Genomic DNA, 18,614 nt, shown 5'->3' with positions numbered 1-18,614 from the left:
ATCCCAATCAGAACTCGTTACATATTTCTGAAGGAGGGACTTCATACAACAAGGAAGACATCAGCCTGTTTTTAGGACAGTGAAAACAGCGCTATACAGAGAAGTAAATTGTGTGAAAAATACTGCTTTTTTACACATGAAACATGAACAGATGTTATATTGCGCACTGTAAACACAATCAAAGCTTTGAAAACACACAAATAACAAGAGTTTAAAAATTTATCAGAGTATATAGAAGAACAAGAGACGAAACTCTGATGCGTTTTTGGAAATAGCCACTAGGTGGCGCTAGGTCTGTGACAATAACCGTGTCACCGCATCACCGCAGTAATGAGATGCCTACAGCATGCTGAGGTCATCATCGTCATCACCGCACTTTTTTATATTTTCATTATTAATTTATTTCGCTGGTGAAAGTTACAGAAGTGCATAATGGTGTATGATATGAACTATACACAAAAGTCATTGTAAATCATAATTTACTGTCTACCATCCTATGTTCAAGGGCTTCTAGAGAAAAAATAGCTTTCCGCACAAGGGGGAGAGACGGTTCATTGAACATATATAGGGGTTTATTTTTTGCATGTGTCTGATTATTATTATTTAACTACTAAGTTTAAGTACTTGGTGTCTACAGAAAATGTTCAATTAAATACACACAAATACTGTCACGGCCGCAACCTCATTTAACATGAACCCATTAATTTAAGCCTGTCATGCCCAGGTGCTCTGATATTTCTAGCATGCCAGGGAACGGTACCAACTCACTCACTGCACGAATAATAAAATCTCAAGTGCAAGGAAATCTCTGAGCCACGCGCATTACAAGTTCATAGGGGTGTGACTAGACACTTAATCCACGAGAAGAGACATGAGATTGGGTTCCCAAGAACGAGACGAGATTTTTACACTTTTTAAAAATTCCTCAATGATTAAATAAATGAATAAGAAACTGAAATCATGTTATTTTTAAAAGTTTTAACTAATCAAGGACTGTCCCTAACAATTATTTTGCTAACTGATAATGAAGTAATTTGTTATTTTTGGGTAATAAAAATAGACCCAAGTGAGCAGTAGCCTTTAAAATTGCATAATAACGAAGATGCAATAATAATTGGTTCAAATAAAGTATTAAAACCAAGTTACTTAAACAACATTAACAAACACATTACATTTGTGGCCTATAAATAAAAAGCATTATGTATGTATTATAACAAATGCCTGCAGGGGGCGATAGTGGACTCGTCTCGCAGACGCTATCTTCACTTTCACTTTAAACGGAGAGAAACGCTTATTTTTAGCCAAACAATGTTTAAATCATTTTAATATTTAACATGTCCATTTCTATACATGAGAAATGATACAGCCACTGTCATTTTTGAGCAAGAACATTCAGACATTAAAGGCGTTACAAGCGAATCTGTGTGTTAATATTTGAAATGTGTTTCAAACAAACTAAGCGTAGTTAACTCCTCCTGGCTGGAACACTTTGTTATGTTTCGTGGTGCAGATTTAGCCACTGTATTTATATTGAAGTTTGTGGAGGCTTGGCTCTCTACAGAGATCGCGTTTTTTTACAGTTTGATCAGCGGACAGGCAGCAAGCAGATAGTAAGGAGATGTTTGCTGTATGTAACAAAAAATGTTTTATGGTCTAAAACGCGTGAAGTCGCTTAGAGGGCCTTTAAATCATGTACACTCTGAGTGACGGTTTAATCTGCTGAGACTTCACATCTGACAATGATCAACAGACAAACACAACGCGTCTCAGACTTCACACAAGTTCCCAAACGAATAATATTGGAAACCCAAACAAAAAAGCAAACGCAGTAAAAGACAAATATATTGCATGCACCTTGTAAAAGGTTCAAACAGAAAGCTGCATCCTCCGGAGGTTGCATATTCAGGCTGCATACGTCATCAAGGTTTATTTCAGATCATTAAATGAGCATTACATTCGCAAGCCGTGAGCATATTACAACAATTTGAGATTAACTAAATAATTAGGGCCGAGCACCGAAAGGTGCGAAGCCCTATTGATTTTGCTCGGATTATTTTTATTAGGGCCCGAGCACCGAGGAGCAGGCCAGAATGGCCTGCACCGAATGGTGCGAAGCCCTATTGTTTTTGCTCGAATTTATTATTAGTGCCCGAGCACCAGGAGCAGGCCAGAATGGCCTGCACCGAATTGTGCGAAGCCCTATTGTTTTTGCTCGGATTATTAGGGCCCCGTAGGTGCGAAGCCCTATTGTTTTTGCTCGGATTATTATATCCTGAGGAAATAATGTGATTGACTCCAGAAGTGGTCAACATAATGCTGAGACATTGTAGATGATAAATTGCGAAGGGATTTTTGATATCTCAAACGCTGTTCCCATGGCAACGCGTCAGACTTTACTTTCAATTTAAAGGCATATTTAAGCCTTTCAGTTGACGCCGATGTTCTTTTAAATACTCCTTCTAGAATATTCATGCGATTGACTCCAGAAGTGGTGTACATGATGCCGAGACATTGTAGATGATAAATTGTGAAGGGATTTTTGATATCTCAAATGCTGTTCCCATGGCAACGCATCAAACTTTGCTTTAATTTTCCAGCATATTTAAGGCTGACAGTTACATGCTGTGAACTTTTGAATACTCCTCGTATGGGATTCATGCGATTGACACCAGAAGTGGTCAACATGATGCCGAGACATTGTAGATGATAAATTGCGAAGGAATTTTTGACATCTCGAACGCTGTTCCCATGGCAACGCGTCAAACTTTACTTTAATTTCAGTCATGTTTAAGGTTCTTGGCGTGCTTAGTTGAACTTTAAATTTGGCACACACATCAGAGTTTTCGGCTGTTAAGTGTTGACAAAAACGTCAGATAAAGGCATGTCTATTTAGTGGCTGACTAGCGCCCCCATTTGTCTAAAATATGGGGTTTCTTTTACCTACTGTACCTAAATGGGTCAGTAGCAACATGAAATAGTCCACTGATATTTACCCACTTGATGCACATGCCCACCATGCATCGTTTTCTCGGAGGCACCGTGTAGCGGTAAACAAACGTGCGAGGGCCCGCCATCGCTGCTTACAGCTATATTTAGGGCCCGAGCACACCGGGGTGTGAGGACCCTATTGTTTTTGCTCCGTTTATTATTATTCTTCTTCTTCTCCGAAATGGATCGCATTTTTGAGGGCCTAAACATACCCGAAAACTCATGAAAATTTGCACATGCGTCAGAAGTGGCGAAAATTTACATGTAGTATAGGCGTCAGAACTAGGTGTGTAGAAACGGCTCGATAGCGCCACCTGCAAAATTTCAAGAGAACAGCCCCCCCCCACTACGAAAAACGTGCAGACACAAAATTTGGTAGGATCATCTATCACCCCAAGACCTACAAAAAAGTATCTTGGAGTGAAGCTCTAAACCCCACAGGAAGTCAGCCATTTTGAATTTTCTCTGTCATTTTTTGACATTTCCAAGCATCGTACTTTAACAAACTCCTCCTAGAGATTTAATCTGATCATCATCATATTTGGTCAGTATCATCTAAAGGCCTTTGCGATGCTAAATTGCGGAGCTTTTGACTTTTCGTTGGAGGGCGTGTCTGTGGCGGCCTTGCAAAATAGGGCTGCAGCTATCGATTCTTTTTGTAATCGATTAATCTAGCACTGAATCGATCGATTAATCGAGTAATCGGATACTTTTTTTGTGTGTTTTTAAACAACCAAAACAAATAATGCATAACGAAAATGACTTGGCTGTAAAATGTTCAAGCATTTGGCTTTTATTAAAAAAAAAAAACAGAGGTATTTGGCTCCAAGAAATAAGCCTATTTATTTCAATTTTTTACCCATTTAGTGTTTATAAGTGCCAGTGCCAACAATTAAACACTTTAATTTATTAATATGCACAACTGGTTTCATGCTGTAATCTAGCCCTGACATCAAAGTAAATATCTGGTTTATGTACATTTCTACACCTGCAGCATTTACCATTAGGCTTTTAACATATATATCATTTCTGGGATGAGCCTATTTGCTATGGTAACAACCTGTGTGTATGCGCGCACGTGCACTTGTGTTTGTGTGTGTGCACGCGTTCTGTGCGTGAGGAAGAGTGACACCCCAGTCAGACGTTCAGTTGCTTCATTGCATTTTGGTACTGCAGAAATACATACATTACTTTTCAATAGAACGCTGCATTTGGTTTGCATCACTTGCATTGCGGTGCATTTTAGGTTAAGAATCCGTTCGAAAAATCACAACATCACGTCCCGCTGTATACAGTGAATGCATGCTGAAATTATTGTTGCGTGGCTACATAAAAGTTTAAGCATATGTGATGCATTGCGCGATCGGTCTGACTCGCGTGAGAGAGAATAACTTCCTTATGCTAAACTCCAATAAGACAGAGATTATTATTATTGAACAGAATATGTCAGATTACAAGTTGCCCATATATGATTGCACTGTGGTGCCGTTTTTTGGTACACACACCTGTAGTGCATGCGTGTGTGTGAAGGGGTTCTTTTTTAATCTATACTGTCCTGCAATTGAACGTGAATACGTTTACTACTTAAAAACATCAAAGCTAAACATCATATCTAGTCAAACCGCATAACGACATCGCTACAAATACAGTATGGGATTAAAATCAACGGAAGCTACGTTACCTTGTTTCATCGACGCTTGGTGAAACAGCAGTGGATGTTTTCGGTTCAGATGCTGAATGTAATGATAATGTAATGATCCCAAACTTTAGACAGTCTCTCTCTGCCGTTTATGGACATATTCGCTCCGCCATCGCGCCAACTAAATTCAAAATGTACCACGCGCTATGATGTGCTTCCTGAACATTGAACAACGGTCCGTGTGAATCAGATCTCGGCGCGTGTAGTGCGCGTCATAGGAATTTAACGAGGCTTCGAGGCAGAATTTTTGCCTCGAGGAATTTTTTGAATCGAGTAAATCGAGTAACTCGATGAATCGTTTCAGCCCTATTGCAAAGTGTGATGTTTCGCCATGAAACAGGAAGCTGATGTAATTCAGGCATACATTGTCTGATCTGCCCCTGACTTCACACGTTTGATTAGGGTCCCGGCCTGAACACATCAACATGGCATAATTCAGTACCACTCATAGCGCCACCTAGAGGCAGCAGAAAATACCATGTTTGACGCTGTGACATACTGCTCTTAGATATTTAACCATATCAAAATGATATTTCACCAGTGTAATCTCAAGACCTTGTGTGATGATAAAAAGCAACGACCTTGACTTTTCATTAAAGGGCGTGTCCGTGGCGGCCTTGCAAAGTATCACTAAATGAATCGCATTTTAACAGGTTAAACAAGCTCAAAAAGTCATAAAACGTTGCACACACATCAGAAGTGGCAAAAATGTACATGTGGCATAGGCGCCAGAAGTGGGCGTGCAGAAATGGCTCGATAGCGCCACCTGCAAAATTTCAAGAGAACAGCCCCCCTACTACGAAAATCCTACAGATACGAAATTTGGTAGGGTCATATATCACCCCAAGACCTACAAAAAAGTATATTGGAGTGAAGCTCTAAACCTCACAGGAAGTCAGCCATTTTTAATTTTTGCTGTGATTTCTGTGCAAATTTTGTCATTTCCAGGCTTCGTACTTTAACGAACTCCTCCTAGAGATTTTGTCAGATCGTCATCACATTTGGTCAATCTCATCTAAACGCCTTTGCGATGTTAAATTGCGGAGCTTTTGACTTTTCGTTGGAAGGTGTGTCCGTGGCGGCCTGACAAAGTTCAGTGTTTTCGCCATGAAACAGGAAGTTGTTATAACTAAGGCTTACAATGTCCAATCTGCCCCATACTTCACATGTTTGATGAGAGTCTTGGCCTGAACACATTTCAATGCCAATATTCAGCTTCAGTCCTAGCGCCACCTGGAGGTAGCAGGAAATGCCTTGTTTTACGCTGTGATTTACTGCTCTTAGAGATTTAATAAAATCATCATCATATCTGGTCAGACTGATCTTAAGCCCTTTGCGATGATAAATTGCGAATATCTTGACTTTTCGTGGAAGGGCGTGTCCGTGGCAGCCTGGCAAAGTGATGTTTCACCATGAAAGAGGAAGCTGTTGTAATTCAGGCATACATTGTTTGATCTGCTCCAGACTTCATACGTTTGTTAGGGGTCCCGGCCGGAACACATCAATATAACAATAATCAGGTACAGTCATAGCGCCAACTGCTGCACACATGCGGTGTGGCACATCAATTTTCCTTTGAATATCCACCTATTTTTTCCCACTTTAATTCGTATGCCCCTGGTTCACTGCTTTACTAATGCCATAGGGTAGCGGTGCACATGCGTGCGAGGGCCCTTCCATCGCTGCTTGCAGCTTTAATTAGGGCCCGAGCACACCAGGGTGTGAGGACCCTATTGTTTTTGCTCCGTTTATTAGGGCCCGAGCACACCAGGGTGTGAGGACCCTATTGTTTTTGCTCCGTTTATTAGGGCCCGAGCACACCAGGGTGTGAGGACCCTATTGTTTTTGCTCCGTTTATTATTCTTCTTCTTCTTCTTCTTCTTCTTCTTCTTCTTCTTCTTCTTCTTCTCCGAAATGGATCGCATTTTTGAGGGCCTAAACATACCCGAAAACTCATGAAAATTTGCACACGCGTCAGAAGTGGCGAAAATGTACATGTAGTATAGGCGTCAGAAGTGGGCGTGTAAAAATGGCTCGATAGCGCCACCTGCAAAAATTCAAGAGAACAGCCCCCCCACTACGAAAAACTTACAGATCCGAAATTTGGTAGGATCATCTATTACTCCAAGACCTACAAAAAAGTCTCTTGGAGCTAAGCTGTAAACCCCACAGGAAGTCAGCCATTTTGAATTTTCTCTGTCATTTTTTGACATTTCCAAGCGTCGTACTTTAACGAACTCCTCCTAGAGATTTAATCCGATCATCATCATATTTGGTCAGTATCATCTAAAGGCCTTTGCGATGCTAAATTGCGGAGCTTTTGACTTTTCATTGGAGGGCGTGTCCGTGGCGGCCTGGCAAAGTGTAATGTTTCGCCATGAAACAGGAAGCTGATGTAATTCAGGCATACATTGTCCGATCTGCCCCTGACTTCACACGTTTGATAAGGGTCCAGGCCTGAACACATCAACATGGCATAATTCAGTAACACTCATAGCGCCACCTAGAGGCAGCAGGAAATACCATGTTTGACGCTGTGACTTACTGCTCTTAGGTATTAAACCATATCAACATCATATTTCACCAGTGTAATCTCAAGACCTTGTGTGATGATAAAAAGCAACGACCTTGACTTTTCATTAAAGGGCGTGTCCGTGGCGGCCTGGCAAAGTATTGCTAAATGAATCACATTTTGACAGGCTAAACAAGCTCAAAAAGTCATAAAACGTTGCACACACGTCAGAAGTGGCAAAAATTTACATGTGGCATAGGCGCCAGAAGTGGGCGTGCAGAAATGGCTCGATAGCGCCACCTGCAAAATTTCAAGAGAACAGCCCCGCCGCTACGAAAATCCTACAGAAACGAAATTTGGTAGGGTCATATATCACCCCAAGACCTACAAAAAAGTCTCTTGGAGCGAAGCTCTAAACCTCACAGGAAGTCAGCCATTTTTAATTTTTGCTGTGATTTCTGTGCAAATTTTGTCATTTCCAGGCTTCGTACTTTAACGAACTCCTCCTAGAGATTTTGTCAGATCGTCATCATATTTGGTCAATCTCATCTAAAGGCCTTTGCGATGTTAAATTGCGGAGCTTTTGACTTTTCGTTGGAAGGTGTGTCCGTGGCGGCCTGACAAAGTTCAGCGTTTTCGCCATGAAACAGGAAGTTGTTATAACTAAGGCATACAATGTCCAATCTGCCCCACACTTCACATGTTTGATAAGAGTCTTGGCCTGAACACATTTTAATGCCAATATTCAGCTTCAGTCCTAGCGCCACCTAGAGGTAGCAGTAAATGCCTTGTTTTACGCTGTGATTCACTGTTCTCAGAGATTTAATCAAATCATTATCATATCAGGTGAGACTGATCTTAAGCCCTTTGCGATGATAAATTGCGAAGATCTTGACTTTTCGTTGAAGGGCGTGTCCGTGGCGGCCTTGCAAAGAGTGATGTTTCTCCATGAGAAAGCTGTTGTAACTCAGGCATGCAATGTCCGACCTGTCACAGACATCATACGTTTGACAAGGGTCCTGGCCTCAACACATCAATGTTACAACAATCAAATACAATCATAGCGCCACCTGCTGCACAAAGGAGGTGTGGGACTTCAAAGTTCCTTTGAATATCCGCTTATATTTACCCACTGAAATTTCAATCCCCCTGGTTCATTGCTTTATTAAGGCCATAGAGTGGCGGTGCACATGCGTGCGAGGGCCCTTCCATCACTGCTTGCAGTTTTAATTATTATTTTTCTTCTTCTTCTTCTTCTCCGAAATGGATCGCATTTTTGAGGGCCTAAACATACCCGAAAACTCATGAAAATTTGCACACGCGTCAGAATTGGCGAAAATGTACATGTAGTATAGGCGTCAGAAGTGGGCGTGTAAAATTGGCTCGATAGCGCCACCTGCAAAATTTCAAGAGAACAGCCCCCCTACTACGAAAAACGTACAGACACGAAATTTGGTAGGGTCATCTATTACTCCAAGACCTACAAAAAAGTCTCTTGGGGCTAAGCTCTAAACCCCACAGGAAGTCAGCCATTTTGAATTTTCTCTGTCATTTTTTGACATTTCCAAGCGTCGTACTTTAACGAACTCCTCCTAGAGATTTAATCCGATCATCATCATATTTGGTCAGTATCATCTAAAGGCCTTTGCAATGCTAAATTGCGGAGCTTTTGACTTTTCATTGGAGGGTGTGTCCGTGGCGGCCTGGCAAAATGTAATGTTTCGCCATGAAACAGGAAGCTGATGTAATTCTGGCATACACTGTCCGATCTGCCCCTGACTTCACACGTTTGATAAGGGTCCAGGCCTGAACACATCAACATGGCATAATTCAGTAACACTCATAGCGCCACCTAGAGGCAGCAGGAAATACCATGTTTGACGCTGTGACTTACTGCTCCTAGGTATTTAACCATATCAACATCATATTTCACCAGTGTAATCTCAAGACCTTGTGTGATGATAAAAAGCAACGACCTTGACTTTCATTAAAGGGCGTGTCCGTGGCGGCCTGGCAAAGTATCGCTAATTGAATTGCATTTTGACAGGCTAAACAACCTCAAAAAGTCATAAAATGTTGCACACACGTCAGAAGTGGCAAAAATTTACATGTGGCATAGGCGCCAGAAGTGGGCGTGCAGAAATGGCTCGATAGCGCCACCTGCAAAATTTCAAGAGAACAGCCCCACCGCTACGAAAATCCTACAGAAACGAAATTTGGTAGGGTCATATATTACCCCAAGACCTACAAAAAAGTCTCTTGGAGTGAAGCTCTAAACCTCACAGGAAGTCGGCCATTTTGGATTTTTGCCTTGATTTTTGTGCAAATTTGGTAATTTCCAGGCTTCATACTTTAACAAACTCCTCCTACAGATTTAATCCGATCATCATCATATTTGGTCAGTCTTATCTTAAGGCCTTTGCGATGTTAAACTGCGGAGATCTTGACTTTTCGTTGGAGGGTGTGTCCGTGGCGGCCTGACAAATTTCGGCATTTTCGCCATGAAGCAGGAAGTGGCTCTAACTCAGGCATACAATGTCCAATCTGCCCCACACTTCATACGTTTGATAAGGGTCTTGGCCTGAACACATTTCAATGCCAATATTCAGCTTCACTCATAGCGCCACCTAGAGGTAGGAGGAAATACCATGTTTTACGCTGTGGTTTACTGCTCTTAGAGATTTAATCAAATCATCATCATATTTGGTCTTACTGATGTTAAGCCCTTTGCGGTGATAAATTGCAAAGATCTTGACTTTTCGTTGAAGGGCGTGTCCATGACGGCCTGCCAAAGTGTGATGGTTCGCCATGAAACAGAAAGCTGTTGTAATTCAGACATACATGGTCCGATCTGCCCCCAACTTCACACGTTTGATAAAGGTCCCGGCCTGAACACATCAACATGGCATAATTCAGTAACAGTCATAGCGCCACCTAGAGGCAGAAGGAAATACCATCTTATATGCTGTGAATTACTGCTCTTGGAGATTTGATTATATCAACATCATTTTTCATCAGTCTAATCTCAAGACCTTGTGTGATGATAAATAGCGATGACCTTGACTTTTTATTAAAGGGCGTGTCCGTGGCGGCCTGGCAAAGTATCGCTAAATGAATCGCATTTTGACAGGCTAAACAAGCTCAAAAAGTCATAAAACGTTGCACACACGTCAGAATTGGCAAAAATTTACATGTGGCATAGGCGCCAGAAGTGGGCGTGCAGAAATGGTTCAATAGCACCACCTGCAAAATTTCAAGAGAACAGCCCCGCCACTACGAAAATCCTACAGATACGAAATTTGGTAGGGTCATATATCACCCCAAGACCTACAAAAAAGTCTCTTGGAGCGAAGCTCTAAACCTCACAGGAAGTCAGCCATTTTTAATTTTTGCTGTGATTTCTGTGCAAATTTTGTCATTTCCAGGCTTCGTACTTTAACAAACTCCTCCTAGAGATTTTGTCAGATCGTCATCATATTTGGTCAATCTCATCTAAAGGCCTTTGCAATGTTAAATTGCGGAACTTTTGACTTTTCGTTGGAAGGTGTGTCAGTGGCGGCCTGACAAAGTTCAGCGTTTTCGCCATGAAACAGGAAGTTGTTATAACTAAGGCATACAATGTCCAATCTTCCCCACACTTCACATGTTTGATAAGAGTCTTAGCCTGAACACATTTCAATGCCAATATTTAGCTTCAGTCATAGCGCCACCTAGAGGTAGCAGGAAATGCCATGTTTTGCCTTGTGATTTACTGTTCTCAGAGATTTAATCAAATCATCATCATATTTGCACAGACTGATCTTAAGCCCTTTGCGATGATAAATAGTGAAAATCTTGACTTTTCGTTGAAGTCCGTGGCAGCCTGGCAAAGTGTGATGTTTCTTCATGAAACAGGAAGCTGTTGTAATTCAGGCATACATTGTTCGATCTGCCCCAGACTTCACACGTTTGTTAAGGGTCCCGGCCTGAACACGTCAATTTAACAATAATCAGGTTCAGTCATAGCACCACCTACTGCACACAGGCATTGTGGCACATAAATTTTCCTTTGAATATCCACCTATATTTACCCACTTTAATTAATTTCCCCCTGGTTCAATGCTTTACTAAGGCCATAGGGTGGCAGTGCACATGCGTGCGAGGGCCCTTCCATCGCTGCTTGCAGCTTTAATTCAGTTTGGATTTGATCTTTAATGTACCTTTTTTACAAAGTAGCTGATATTGCCATAGAGACAAGAAGCTAGTGGATAGTTTTGGGAAGTCGCTCGTTCCCAAAATACACATCACTTCTAGTCAACTCCCAAGTTGCTCTCATTCAAAAACTCAAATCACAGCCATTGGTAAAATTATTGAGAGAATTGAGGCAACAAACAACTGGGCAATTAAGTCAAGCCACAGGGCTCGAAATTGCGACTGTTTTGCGACCGAAATTTAATCGGTGCGTGCGACCTTAAAATATATTTGGGAGCATTTTTGCGACTGCCTATTTCGTTGTGGTGTGACTTGATTTAGATTGTGTATGCTGTGTGCTGTTCCATGTTCAGCGTTCTCTCCAACATTACATAACCAATCAAATTTCACCAATTTTCGTGTTTAATGAAGAGCGCAGATTGGCTAATATGAATGTCAATCTTCCTTGTTGCAGTGCTACGTTGGTATGCAAAGCGCGAAAATGTGAAAAAACGAACCGCGAGCATAAAGAGAACGAGCCGACTACAGTAAGGTGGCCAGACGTCCCCGTTTTCCGGGGACAGTCCCGTTTTTTTGGTGTTCTGTCTCCGGAAATGTCCCCGTTTTACAGCACGTCCAAAAAACAACCAGCAAATACACTGAATCACCCGATCATTAGCCTTTGAAGTACCAGACCGGAGCAATCATGTAATGATTATTTTTACCAGCAGAGGGGGGCGCAAGTCACACTGATTACTTGATCGCACGTCACTGCTTTAGCAAAGAAGAATTTACTAGGAGACATGAGAAAGCTTCGTTAAGTTCATCAATCGAGATCTCATAAGATATATATGAAAACAGTCAAAATTATTGGGGGGTTTAAGGTACTAAAATAACTACTCATGTTAAATTAAAGTAATAAACGAATGAAGTGATTTGATGGTAGAGCATGGTAGGTACTGAGCATTTCTTATTATTCCTCCAGTTCTTCACATTTACAATGCTATGAAATCAGCTGAAGTATGTTAGCACTTTTGAAGTAAATTTGATCAGGTATGTCATATATGTGCATTGTATAAAAGAAAAAAATTTGATTTAGGCTACAGAAATTGTTCAATTTATTTAATTAGAAACCCTGCAAAAAAAACTTTTTACTTAATATTTTTTTCTTGTATATAATTAAAATTTTTATTTAAAGAAATGGTCTAGATATTTATCTTATTTGGAAAGGGGGCAGTAATTAGTATCATTATTAATATTATATTATCTTTTATTTTATTTTTTTTAATTTTTTTTTGTGTGTGTGTAATGGTATTATTTTGTCCCTTTTTTCATTATTATGTGCTGGAAGTAATTCTTATTATAGTGAATTGTATAGCCAAGTAGTGACCTCAAGCTCTAGTGGGGACCTCTTGTGTGGGTGGGGATAGGGTTGTGAAAATGTGAATTTGATACAGATGCGTTATGTTGTATTGTGAAAAGTGCCTGAAAATCAATAAAATGTTAATCATAAAAAAATATTTTTTTCTTGTTTTCAGTAAAATATTAATTCTTAAATCAGGATGCATTTTCTTAATGAGATGAATGACATAAGAAAACAAGTCTAGTTTTTAGACCAAAAACATAAAATGTATGCTTAAAAGAAGCTATAAATATCTGCCAACATTGTTTTGCAGTGAACAATAAAAAGACAAAAATATTCAAAAAAAGGTTTTGTCCCCATTTTTAATTCATAGATAACAACAAATGAGATTTTAATCATATTTTGATCATTGAACTAGGAAATGTCTCCGGTTTTCATTAAAAAAATCTGGTCACCTTAGACTACAGCCAATCTTACTACTGTATTAATTCATAACGACGGTCTGAATTTAAATGCAACTTCACCACTGGAAAATGAGGCTTAACGTTAAACCTTTCGGAGAGAGTGGCTTAAAGATTACGAGTGGCTCCTCTATGAAAATGGCTCGATGTTACTGTGATTACTGTAAATCCTGTGAAACGGAGGTTGTTGGTAAAACGGCGTTGGTAGCGGAATCCACACATTTCAAGCGCGAGATTGTGCTTAAACATGGCGAAAGTGCCAAAAACACAAGAAGTGTCGTGACAAATGTGTTCATTATTGATGGAGACACCGAACTGTCTATCAAATAGTGTTTTTATGATGTATGTCCGCATCCTGCTTGAGGGACATCCGACAAACATCCTTGTATTCCATGTTAAGGTGGAACACGACAATGCTGATGGTATATTTTTAAAAACATTGCCTATTTAGTAGTAATGGAGGGTTTTCACAGCGCGTCATCAGAGCGGAAGACGCCATATTGGAGGCACTCCGCATTACAACAGAGCAGACACTGATGTATATGCCGAACGTCGTCAAGGAAAATAGTTAATTATTGCCGTGTTTGAGATGGTACTAACAGTACATATTGAGAAAAACATTTCGATTATTATCGACTTCCAAAAGTTATTAAAAACCAGGGAAAGGAATGCAAGAAATTAACAGAGGAGCGGCGCTTGTGGTTGGTAAAGCTCAGGAAAAAGAGTAGTATTGTATTAGAAATATGATTGGAGTACATAAAGTATAAAACAATTATGCTTCTACTTGTTGTGCTTTATTTAAAGAGTATTTAATATGTACTTTAGTGTATGCACAAAATGTACTTAAACACAAATAAAATTTGCGCTGCAATGCCTTAATGCCAGTGTGCTTAATTGCTCATAACAAATTTTCTATTGTAATGATAATAATATTTTTAATAGTAAATGGTAAAAACAATTATTGCTTTTATTTTTTACTGTGCTTTTTTTACAGTAAAGCACTTTGGTAGGACACTGGCTATTTTAAATTTGCTATATAAATAAAGCTGACATTGACATATGGGCTCTGCATGAAAACTAGGTAGTTCACTAACTTATATCGGGATATGCAACTGAAGGAAGAATCGCCGGGTCGTCACGGATCCTAGAAGAGGGAGCTGGTAGGGATCTGCACCGCCTATAAATTGTAATTTCTCGAAATATCGTGCCTTTTCTTGTGGTCCAAGTCCTTCCCTATATGCCTTTGCATCTTGGATGCGTTTTCTGTTGTTTAGACATATCTACATTCACTTAAAGTATCCAAAGCGCATAATATTCCATTGTACTCCGTTCAGTTCTTTACACCGAGTGCCTCCACAATGGCCGCGCATCCGGGTTACCGCCCAGAACGTGACGTCGGTGAAAACCCTCTATAGCATCCTGGTAATGCAGTTATCAATGCCAATATAATTAGCCTTCTATATAAGGGTCACTTTTTGTAATGTCACAATTAATTAATGTTTACCGTGTTTGCTAGATTTTCTATTGAAATTATATTTATGTTACCTGTAATTGTTAAAATATTATTGCTGCTATATTATTTAAACAGCATTTGGGTATTATTTTAGGAATCTATGCAGCATAAAAAGACCAAATTTCAAATCATGGCCATAGGATGGGTAAAGCCCAGTTGTGGTGTTTAATTTTTAATAAAATAAATCTATTAACTTATAAATTGTAGTTGTGATGCTTCATAATTTTTGTATAAGTGCACCTACATTTTTGCTGGTGCGCCTAACTCTTTAAAGTTGGGAGCACCAGTGTTACCAAATAATTTTGATCCCTGCAAGTCACGTGCGACAGATGGTCAAAATAAAGAAAATCACATACCTGATGTAAAACTACATTGGTGTCTGGGATTAAGTAGTGGGAAAATGGGCACAGGCTGCTCTTTAAGCATGCATCCTCCTGCAGAACTGGGGCTTCATCTTTGCACTCCCTACAAACTTCACTTCCACACCAGATGTCATCTCGTAGGTAATGTTCGCGCACTATCTTCAACACTCCACCAGAACGAGTTTTCTTTACAAACGTTTTAGATTTCAACATGTTCCAGCTTTTATACAGTAGATATCTAACGTTACAGTAACTACGGTGCCGTTTAGAAGCGTATCCCCACAAACACCACACTGTTAACGCACGTGTGTGTAACCAGGGTGTCAACTAATTATTGTTCCGGAGTTAGACTTGTGCAACGTAGGATCAGTCCTTGTTAGTTCACATCATACAAATCCAATAAAATACATTACATTGAAGAATGTCCAAATATCAAAAATCTTAAAACACAAAGAATGTGTAGATTTAATTGTACACTAGTTGTACACTTCGAAACTCTCTGAAAGATACTGGCTGTCCATTTGATGTTTTATGGTAGGACTAGATCATGCGCAATGGTGTATACATAAGCTAGAGCTGTGTCTGAAACCGCTCCCTATCCACTAAGTAGTGCACTATATCGCGTGTCGGCCATTTTGTAGGGATGTCCGAAACCTGAGTGAAGAATTTATTTCAATCCCTCACTGCTCTTTGAACACAATGCACTCTGACTTTGAGGGTACATTCAATGCCACACATTTACATTTATCCAATTTTGTTAGTTTGTGTGGTAAGTTATTTTATACTAATACTTACATATTTTTTACAATACACATTTTTATTAAATATAATAAACAACAGTAATAAATAATACAAGTCGTTGTTTTGTTATCTTTATTATACAATACACATGACAAATGTGACAAACAGTATGAAAGTAGACGTTACCGTTTCACAGTACAATGTTCAATAAAGCCTCACAGGTTAGGGTTTATGACGAATCTCTGCGACAGCTCTCTAACGCATCATGGTATTTACTCATGTTTTTGTGTACATTTGACATTCCAATAAAAAAAATATAAAAAATCTTGGTATTTACATCAGTGTCCGAAAGCGCTCACTCATTTTCATTTGCTTCTTCCCCATCATAGATGCTTCCCCATATAGAGCAACATTATCTGACTGCACAAGCGGAGGCCGCCGTTTCAGGACCGCAGTTTCAGGACCGCAGTTTTAGGACCCTTGTTTTTTTTAACAGCGCCATCTAGCGAAACTGTAGCCTCTGGTGGTGCAGGCAGATGCTACTCGAAAAAAGTGCCACAAATGCATATTTTCACCCAATTTAAACTACTTTTAAAGTTTTAGATGTTTTTAAAGGTTTATTACACCCAAATACTGCTTTCTTTATTTAAATTAAATCTGATTTTTAGGAATGTTAAGTAATTATTGGCTCTACGTTGCATTATTTAATAACTCATCGAGTAAAATAAACAAGGAATCGTGTACTTTAGCCTTTTTAGTCAATCACATATTCAAGTACAGAGGGAATACACAAGGATGACTCTGGGGGTAGATTTAAAATTTTTGTATTTATAAAATTATATATTGCAACAGTTGAATTTTAACACACACAAAAAAATAGTGTAACACTTTACAATAAGGTTCATTAGTTAACATTAGTTAATGTATTAACTAACATGAACAAACCATAAGCAAAACATTTGTTACAGTATTTATTAACCTTAATCTTTAATTAAGCTAATAAAAGCGTTTAATTGTTTTTTCATGTTAGTTCACAATTCATTAACCAACCATCAAGTATTACTAATTGTTGAAATTAACATTAACAAATATTAATAAATGCTGTATAAGTCCATGCAATTAATGTAGTTAACTAATGTTAACTAATTAACCTTATTGTAAAGTGTTACCCAAATTTATTAATGATGTGAACAACATAAGAACTGCATGGACAACGTCTTCACTGACTCCTAAGTGAGAGAAAGATAAAGAAATGAATGAAACCAGGAACATTTAGTTGAACATGTTCAACAACTCTTTAATTTTTGATTTCAAACTTTAAAGATCTTAGTCACCACAGAGCACACACATTATATACGGTACAAAATTATATCAATCTTCATACCAAGTAATGTTATATATTAGTATTGCATAGTGTTCATTACAGGATCAAAGGTTCTTGAAACATTCATGTCAATAAAGCACATCTGAGCAGATAAAAAATAATAATAGAGAGAGATAGATAAATATAAATATTAAATATTTAAAGCACACATTGTGATGTATGCAGCAGCAACTGGATGCTCTCCCCTCTTTTTTTCAATTGTTTGTCTATGATTTGATTAAATTCCTCCACTTCACTGAAATAGTACATAAAGAACATAATCACTGATTAACAAAAATGCTGTTAAAAAGTGGTACACAGTACAGTACACAGTACATGACACAATCTAACACATGGTATTTTAACAGTCAATTATTATGATGGCCTACTGTTATGTCTGACTATAAAAATGTCACATATCTCAATCAACATTAAAACCACATCTACATGAAGAGACATACTCATAACATGTATTGTGTGGTAACGTCAAAAAGGCTGACTGTGATCATGTGACAGTTAAAACATATTTATATTATTTTAACTAATAAAAAAAAAAACGAGTAACTAACTAACAAGTTTTTACAACCAGCGTAATACAGTTTTCTTGTAACGTTACTGTCACTAAGTCAACACAAGCTTTTATGCAACAGTTTAATTAAACGAATGTGCTAACAAGTTATTTACAGCATTATTATATAAAAGGCACGTTGAATGACCTCTGTGTATGAAATGTGCTACACAAATAAACGTGCCTTGCCATATTACGTATGATGGATATGCAAGACTATTTAGCAAATCACAATCACTATGTTAATCGGCTATGTTAACTTTCCAATGAAATGCATCACGATTGTATTTAATGTTCAAATAAAAATTGATTCACACTTGATACTCACACTCTGCTTGTCATCCATCTTTGTTGGTACTCTAGTTCGCTAGGTGGCGTTGTCACTAAAAACCTAGGGTCCTATAACTGCGGTCCTATGACTGCGGTCCCGAAATTGCAGCCTCCGCTTGTGCAGGCAGTTTACAAACATTGCAGGGTGCGCGCGCAACCAAGGGGCAGAAAGACCGATTGGTGAGCTGATCTGCTACTGCAACAACCTTAATTATTGAAGCGTTCTTTAATGTTTGTACATAAATAAGACTTGATTTTAGTTGTATCTGTTTTTCTGTCTTTATTTTTGCAGTGTTACTGTGATACATGTATGAATTATAATTTTATAATTATAATGCTAGTAACGTAATAGTCGCATCTACTGGTATGTTAACATCAGGCACCCAGCACTGACTCTGTTGGTACTATTTTCCACGCAAAAATTCCTTGGCATTTTGACTTACAGACACCGCTACTAGCATACAACACAATGCACGTCTCTTCTTTCTGCCCCTCGGTTGCGCGCGCAACCAGTTAGTGACGTCGCCGTGCAACCCGTCTATAG

General features: G+C 39.0%; 1 protein-coding gene across 1 annotated transcript in view; it reads right to left on the bottom strand.

Moving 5' to 3' along the window:
* Nucleotides 1-15,408, bottom strand: part of dis3 (DIS3 exosome endoribonuclease and 3'-5' exoribonuclease) — a 250,698-nt gene extending 235,290 nt beyond the window's left edge. Inside the window, exon 1 of the mRNA XM_065254845.2 lies at nt 15,063-15,408. Coding sequence (XP_065110917.1) covers nt 15,063-15,281 — 219 coding nt within the window. The 5' untranslated portion in view covers nt 15,282-15,408. The remainder of the gene's footprint in view (nt 1-15,062) is intronic.
* Between the last annotated feature and the right edge of the window lie 3,206 nt (nt 15,409-18,614).

This window comes from Paramisgurnus dabryanus, chromosome 4 (assembly GCF_030506205.2).
Source record: "Paramisgurnus dabryanus chromosome 4, PD_genome_1.1, whole genome shotgun sequence".
Lineage (NCBI taxonomy): Eukaryota > Metazoa > Chordata > Actinopteri > Cypriniformes > Cobitidae > Paramisgurnus > Paramisgurnus dabryanus.
Note: the sequence above shows the minus strand (reverse complement) of the source record. Positions and strands in the feature narration are given on the sequence as shown.